The sequence below is a fragment of the Notothenia rossii genome (assembly GCF_949606895.1).
Source record: "Notothenia rossii genome assembly, chromosome: 4".
Lineage (NCBI taxonomy): Eukaryota > Metazoa > Chordata > Actinopteri > Perciformes > Nototheniidae > Notothenia > Notothenia rossii.
The window spans coordinates 27,221,437-27,229,308 of NC_136902.1; the positions used below are offsets into that span (position 1 = coordinate 27,221,437).

The 7,872-nt window shown below is 39.0% G+C and overlaps 1 protein-coding gene across 3 annotated transcripts; it reads left to right on the top strand.

Annotated features, from left to right (window-relative positions):
- The first annotated feature begins 235 nt into the window (after window positions 1–235).
- On the top strand, window positions 236–6,858 carry LOC307037653 (uncharacterized protein). 3 transcript variants are annotated; one of them, XR_013807742.1, is made up of 16 exons: window positions 236–256; window positions 799–874; window positions 1,222–1,416; window positions 1,599–1,800; window positions 2,004–2,079; window positions 2,348–2,628; window positions 2,709–2,759; window positions 2,849–2,902; window positions 3,010–3,083; window positions 3,195–3,266; window positions 3,524–3,729; window positions 3,913–4,009; window positions 4,415–4,518; window positions 4,677–4,821; window positions 5,721–5,847; window positions 6,154–6,858. XR_013807742.1 is itself a non-coding variant. In XM_079678716.1 (13 exons), the coding sequence occupies exons 3-13, from the start codon at window positions 1,409–1,411 to the stop codon at window positions 4,223–4,225; spliced, it is 1,248 nt and encodes a 415-aa protein (XP_079534842.1). In that variant the 5' UTR covers window positions 236–256; window positions 799–874; window positions 1,222–1,408; the 3' UTR covers window positions 4,226–4,403. The 3 variants fall into 3 exon arrangements, 1 of the variants encoding a protein (XP_079534842.1); XR_013807743.1 differs by having other exon boundaries at window positions 4,415–4,473; XM_079678716.1 differs by lacking the exons at window positions 4,415–4,518; window positions 4,677–4,821; window positions 5,721–5,847; window positions 6,154–6,858 and adding an exon at window positions 4,099–4,403.
- The last annotated feature ends 1,014 nt before the right edge of the window (window positions 6,859–7,872 follow it).

A 7,872-nucleotide genomic window follows, 5' to 3' on the forward strand; every position in this document is an offset into this window, starting at 1 on the left:
GCCTTGAGCATGTGCAGCATCTACATGAGCTCTCCTTGGTGTCCTGCGCTCTCGCGAGCAATTCCTGCTCTTCTGCTCGTGAAACTCTGGCCTGCTCTCGCGCGCGGAGAAATGTTAGGAAGTGGGCGTACCGTGTCCCAGTAACACCAAATCTAATTGGTTACACCCCTCCTCTTTTATGATTGGCCGTTTTCAAATGAAGAGGGATATCGGAGCGGGAAAGCCCCGCAGAAGAAGAATGGCTGACGACAAGGAGGTACGTACAAAAAACGGTTCTTTTAGCTATGCATATAGAAAACAATGGTTTAACATAACTATAATTTTATCTGCTTGAAGGGCATTTAAGATATTGACATTGCATTATTTACAAGCCACGGTATAAGAAGAAAGTGACACAGCTGTCTGCCCGCAATAATAAAAGTTAGCTAAAGTTAACTGTTAGCAGATCTGGATAAACAAGACGACATGTCTTTGCACTGTGATTGTGACAATCAATTTGACTATTTCTTGTTTGTATCTGTTTTAGATAGATAGATAGATAGATAGATAGATAGATAGATAGATAGATAGATACTTTATTTGTCATTGTAACAAGTACAGCGAAATTACATCGACTCAAAGTCAAAGTGCCAGTGCGCAACAACAAGACAATAATTTAAAAATAGCAAGACAGTATAGACAGTATAGTAAGACATGATCCATTTACACTTGAAGCGTTATTTGTCTAAAGTGTTCATTTATGTGCATTGTCCCTATTGAAATAAATGATTAAATGAAAAATGCTATCTATTTTAACAGATAGAGTTACAAAATGCTGCCAGGCGTGTCGTTGAGTTGCTGAGAAGTGCCTTGGCTGAACCAACTTCTCAAAATCGTAAGTGAAACTAGGGGGAGATCACTTGTCTTCACAGATTCATCTAATGGTCAGTCGTTTACAAAAAATTACAGCTGCAGTCTTGGCCGGCGGAAGCACGCCGAGGTGTTTCAGTGACAGTTTTACCAACCTATATTAAAACCAGAGTGAAAAACTGAATTTCCCCATGGGGGATAATTAAAGGTTCATCTTCTTCTTGTTCTTCTTCTATTTATTTTCAGGGCTTGTTACTATCTGGGTAATGTTTAATTAATGAAGCCTTTATATATTCTAACTACTTTACGTATTTAGTACTCAGTTTATTTAGATTCTAGGGAATCATAGACATCTTTAAATTGTGTTCACAGATGAAGTACAGGTTCAGGGAGAGCAGGTGGAGGTGGGCACAGACAGCCTACTATACAGGGACAGCAGCAGTCTGCTCTTGGCAACAGGCAGCAGGCTGGGACAAGGCAGCGTCAGGCAGTTCAGGGGCAGAAGCAACAAAGGACCCCTGGCTTTCCTTCTACAGCAAGAAATACAGTGGACCAATATATGGCCAGGTTTGGATCCGTTAGGAAATAAAGATAGTTCTGAACCCAATTGCCATTGTAATAACTCGGCAATTGACTATAATTCAGGGTATTTTTTCATAGAAATTAACGCTCTTCAGATTGTTTAGAATGAATATATTGTATAACAGCTTCTTAAATGCCTCTCTTACACATTGTTTTCAACTCCTCAGGGCTTTCCCTGGCCTATTCAAATCAGGTAAAAGTTATACCCCATCTCCCAAAAGAAGGGCTGTTAGGTCAACCCCAATCCAGTTCTTTCTGCTCAATAAGAGCACAGAAAGAACACCAAAGTCATCGGATGAAATGGTCCTTCTCCAGGCTAAACTTGGCAGGAGGACTCTCAATATCCCCGAAAATGCTGACCACTCCCAGGTAAGATAGAACAAATAATAAGGGAAGGAGTCAAGATAATATAAGAAGCACTTTATTGATTCCAATTTGGGGACATTTTGTATATATTACTGTAGTTTCCCAATCCACTGAAGTACCACTGGTCACAAATCAGCTTCAACAGTGGTGACATGTGTGGAGGGTTATAGTTCTAACTGCACACTTGTTTTGCTCTTCCCACATAGATATCATATATACTTATGGAATCATATTCCAAAATGGTACCATTGGAAGGGGCCTGGATGCTACATAAAGCTGCTGGTAAGATACAATCTCCCTTATTAAATTCAACTGTGGTCTAGTATTTCTGCAGTTAAATCCTATTTATACCCTCTATCTTCTCCTACAATAGCTGCTCTTATGATAGCTCATTAATGCCCTTGATGGTTAGCATATTTACCTACCCTCTTGTTTTTAGCAATCCATGAGAAAGCCTAACACTGCAAGTGTGCATCTTGTTAAAATCCACTGCCTCCCCTAGAACATTCTGTGCATTAAATAACATCAACTTGTTTGTATTCCCACATAGGAGGATCAGGTCAGCAGAAATTAAGTGTTTTGGCACCTGAGGCAGAGGGTTACACGAGGGCCTACCTTGCCAAAGCTTTAGGTGGAAAAGGCTGTCTCTATATAATGCCCATCCAGGACACTTTGGACACCTCCCCCTTGCCCTACTCATCGAAGGAGTTCGAAAATATGCCAAAAGCCAGATGTGCCACGTGTCATCTAAGCATGCCTGTCCAGCTGTTGGCTTTACATGCACAAGAGTGTGAACCAAGCAGCTGTTCTGACCGCATGGATCTGGAACCGGTAATGTTATTCCACAAATAACTATGCAGGATCATTATCATCCTGAATCGACAGCTTTTTTAACTGGTTACGATTTTCAGGATCTGGACCCAGATTTAGATGAATCTCCAGCTACAAGCAATCGTGGGAATGTAAGCTCACTAATATTGTAGGTGTTTGTTTCTAAACAATTTTCATTGTATGTGTCATTAATTGGCAGTCTTTCTACATTTTATTATAGGCTTCTCCAAGTGTGCTCCCGTGTAGGACCTCCTGTTCTAAAATCGATATTAAGGTAAAATCAGGGCATTATTTATCAATTACATTATTGCAGATGATGAAGGTTTCTGCGTCTCAGTAATTCACTTGAATATTTGCTCTGCTTTTCTGTATTTTTTAAAGGTGTTCTGTCCATTGTGCTCAGAGTTATTTCCTGAGTATTTGGTTGAAATACATGCCAGCACTTGTAGAGAAAGGTTTTTTTTTCTACTATTATGCACATTCTTTATATACTTTTTTCTTGCAGTGTTAGATATTGTAAACCATGATTAAGGCATGCCCCATTGAAATATTTTTTCCCTCATCAGTACATTGCAGTCGACACAAATGATCGATTTGGAAGAACATGCCAGTGAAGAACTGACAGGGCGAGAGAAAAGGTAATATGCTTAAAATGTACCTGTAATTGCTTATTTTAAACAAAAACGTCCTGCAGTTATTGTGTTCACTATTTGTGTTAATTGTACTGTTCATCAGTTGCCCTGCATTCTTATTGTTATGCCTTGAATATCATTTAAAAGAGGCCACTTTACATCAGTCAGGGCTCGTCAGTTTACTCAATGATACAAAAGGGGTCTCTTAAGGGAAAACGTTTTGGATCCAGTTGTCTAATCAACTTCTAATTGTTTCCTTCAAGTCTTGCTGAAGCCATCGAAAAACTTAGTGGACGAGTGGACACAACGACACTCTTTAATGTTAGTGTCACTTGGGAGAACATGTTTGAAAGGGGTTTAGGGCAGTGGAGACGTCAGAAGAGGTCTTCTCCCAAAAAAAACCTCCGAGTGTCTTTCATTGGAGAGTCTGGAATTGACCATGGGGCTCTCAGGAAAGAATTCTTAACAGGTATATGTTTACCTCCTTATAATAAATGAAAATATTCCTCAGTGTGTGGCGGTTCTCTGGTTGCATGCAAATTCTGTGCTTGCACAGGTTAAGGGCTTTGCATGACGTGTGCTGTACTTTAACATATACAGTGGTCTAATTGAGATTATCAATGTATTGATCCACTTTTCCTTTCGATTATAGAAATGATGGCAGGTGTTGAAAGGAAGTTTTTTCAGGGAGGGAGTACAGGGAAAACCCCCAAGTACTCAATTACTGACTACCACAAAGAGCATTTCAAGTATGTAGAATTGTGTTCTGCAATGTCTTTTCGATGTTTATTTCATTTATTAATAATGTCTATGCATTGATTAAACTTTGTTAATGCAGGACAGCTGGAGAGATTATGGCAGTACAAGGTGGTCCTCCACCTAACTTTTTCAGAGAGTGGTGCTATGGATACATATCCACTGGGGAGATTGATAAGAGATTCCATTTCCAAGGAAGATGTGACTGATCCAGATCTCAGCCAGCTTATGGAAGAGATAATATTTGTCTTCTCCTCAGATACTCCTTCATATAACATGACGTTTGTTTTAGTATGGTTGACACACACACCTCTTTGTAGTGTGAATATTTTCTAATTCTTAAAATAAGCTAAGGCTCCCATGACTTACTGTGTGATACTGTTTTTCTAATTGCAAAGGTTGAGATAGCTGAACCTGAAGCTATGTACGACCTTCTGGATCGGATAACAGCATGCGGGTACAGTGGTCCTGCAACGTGGTAGAGGAAGGAAGACATAATAAAGTATGTACATATGCTAAGTGATTTAACCCATAACAACCCATGTTTAAAACCAATCAATTATTCCTTTACACTCATACTTCGTATTAAGTGTGCAGTCACTCTTTCCCTTTTTTATGTATGATTTTACATTATTGCTGTTATCTGTTACTGAATTATAGGGCAATTATCTTGCACTCATCGGTCCGCACTCTACCAATGCTGCAGCAGATATGCTCAGGCATGAAGCTGTATGGCTTGTGTGAGATGATAGTACAACAACCACAGCATTTCAGGGATCTGTTCGTTGCTGGCCTTCATGAAAAGGTCAGTATTATGTCTCTAGCTGATTTTACCACTGAATTTCAAACCTTAACCCTTTAAAAGCCAGCGCCACCATTTGGTAGAGCAAATTTTGTGTCTTGATATCCTGTTGAAAAAATGTTTTAAAAGTTTAACTACCTGATTCAGCCATATCTACCATTTGGTTGACATGTTATGCACAAAACAACCTCTAGATGTCACTGTGGTTAGAACAGAAAGCCATTCAGCTTTCCACTGAGAAAGTTGGCATGCTAAAAAATCACTGCTGAAGAAATCACTCTTTTTGGTCAACTTTTGTAAGGTAACCATATCATTTTTGACTTATTTTAATGTCAGAGCACTGACTGAACATAATTAGATAACTTGATGCACAAAAAAAGTTTTAACAAACTAAACTAGCAATATAACTTTTTCAGAGTTTCAGAGATGTTTTCCAATACAATATGGTAAATAGATAGATTCATGGTAATATTACTACATCTTATATTACATTATTACTACATCTATACTGCCTTATGAATCTCAGAGTGAAAGAGTGATAATAATTTATATAGCAGCTTTCATGCATGGCATACAGCCCAAAGTTGCACACAGATGAGCAAGTTAGGCCAACACAGGATATAGACATTTGCTGTTAGGCCAGTGGTTTCCTGTTAGGCCAATTCAGCATCTACAGTAAGATGAGCACGTTTTTTTTATTATTATGAAAAACACTTAACATTACTTTTTATATCAATATCAATATTGATACCTTTTTTTTTTAAATGTGCTATGTGTGTCCCATTTGATAAAAAAATGCAAACAAATAATTTTTCCATAGTTTTTTTTCTTGGTCTGGCAATTAAAGGGTTAAGCTCATCCAAATTTGAGCATACATCATTTTGTTTTTTCCTCTCTCCAAGCCGGATGCTGAATTCCTGATGGGAGCCATATCTCCAGTCTTCAGCGAGCTGGGCTCGCTGCGACGCCAGAGGGAATCGAAGATTGTTAACTTTTTACAAGACTTCATCCAACACATTGAAGAAGAAGGTGATACTACTGCCCTGACATTTTATAAACGTATTTGTTCTTGAATTTTACCCCCGATTACGACAGGCAACTCAATGACAGCTTTGCATACCCTTTTTATTCATGTTTACATGTCTCAGTTTAAACACAACTTTGCATCATGATGGTTGCGATGAAACAATGATAACTAAAGCAGGACTGGCTAATGAGGTTTTCTTCTTCAAAATATCCACATAAAAAAACAATTTAAAAACAATAGCCATATTTATTGACATTGCTTAGGTGAATATATGCATTTCTTTGTATTCATTTTCAACTTGTTTTTAGAGGAAGAAAAGAGCTTCGTGGTTGAAGAGAGGGGGACCCCTGTGAAGATAACAGAGAGTGATGAAAGAGACTCAAGAGAGACAGAGTCTACAGGTGAAGCGGCAAAAGATGAAGAGGAGATGAAGGAAAAACCCAAGATCACTGTTGGTTGCTTCCTTCAATGGCTTAGGGGGCAGGCACACGTCCCCATCACCTCAACAGAGAGAGAGATGTTTAAAATCTTAATTGAGTTCGACCATGATTGCAGCGTGCGCTACGGTACACACACGGTATGCTTTCCCGTAGTGAATGCATGCTCCAACTCCATTACCTTTCCGGCAAGGCACCTCGGCTCATATCCAGAGTTCCTGAGCATCATAACACAGGCTGTTATGAGTAGCAGGGAGTTTAGCCGCTCATAAGAGTCATAGAATCAATGTTTTCTGGGTTAGGGTTAGACAGTCTTTATTGCACTTTATTTGACAAGTTTTTCATTTGTTTTCATTTGTTCAAGATGAGAATACAGTCAAACTTTCAAGTGACATACTGTTCTAGTCAAAATGTTTTGGAAACAAATGGTGAAGTTGGGGAACAATTATAGTTTTGAGCTGTATTTTGTGTCAATTGTTTCAATTTAATGGAATAAAAACCCAGTCACCAGTTGTGCCAAGTAACTTTACTCTTTCATGAAATCGGCATCATGACTTATTTTACTCTTGGTACTTAAGAAACACTTTGAACAAAGGAATTTTACTTTTACCTCATCTGTGTCATTCAAGGGAGCTGTATTTCTTAAGAGCCACATCTTTCAGCTACATACTCACGGTAGAGTAAGTACAGTTCCTTGACCGGAGTGTTTGGGTCAATTTGCTGAAATACTGATTGAAGTTCAGTTGTGTCTTCTGGACTCAAAGGGCAGTCGAATTCGGGGACGACAATCCCTGCATCCTCTTCTTCATCGTGGTCAGCAGCAATTTCCCAGTCAACATCTGGCTCCTAATAACCATAACAGAGGTTTTGAACACTTTGGTGAAATAAATGTCTTATAAACAATGTGGAACAATGACATCAAGTAATAGTTTGTTATTTTTGCAGTTAAAATAACACAAACTGAATAAAATGCCCAGAAAATGGTCATGCCAAGAGTAGGGAAAGAAAGTAATCTTTTGACAATGTATATTACACAAAGTAAATGGTAAGTAATTACTATCGTGGGATTGCCCACAGTACTGAGTATGTAAGTCGCTTTGGATAAAAGCGTCTAACAAGTGACATGTAATGTAATACTGAAACGAGATCAATACCTCTGGGCTCTCCGGCTGATCAATGTTTGTCTGCATCAGTCCAAGTTGCCATAACTGCTCTGGACATTGGTTCCGTTCAGTGCTGAGTGGATGATGGTTCCAGCCTTCTGTAAAAATCCCCAAGTCCATCTGAAGATGGAAGAATGATGTAGTGCACACAGAAGAGGTCGTCTGTTGATGAGATGTCGAGCAGACCATCCTCTTCGAGGGAAAGTAGTATCGCAGAGTACTTGTTGATGACAATGACTCGTACATCACGCCAAAGACGCTCAATCCTATGGATGAAAATACATGGTTTAGGGAAAACCAGTTCAAGTGATCTATTTTCATGCTGGCCTAGCATGGGTTAAGTGCAAGGTGCTTGGTCTACACATCAGATAAGTTCACCTCACTAATTGAGTTACTAAAGATGCTGCAATTTACCTCTGGTTATGAA

Coding starts and splice junctions, on each gene's coding strand:
- LOC307037653 (XM_079678716.1), top strand. Junction 2,080..2,347: donor GATGCTACATAAAGCTGCTG/GTAAGATACAAT, acceptor ATTCCCACATAG/GAGGATCAGGTCAGCAGAAA. Junction 2,903..3,009: donor GTTCTAAAATCGATATTAAG/GTAAAATCAGGG, acceptor TATTTTTTAAAG/GTGTTCTGTCCATTGTGCTC.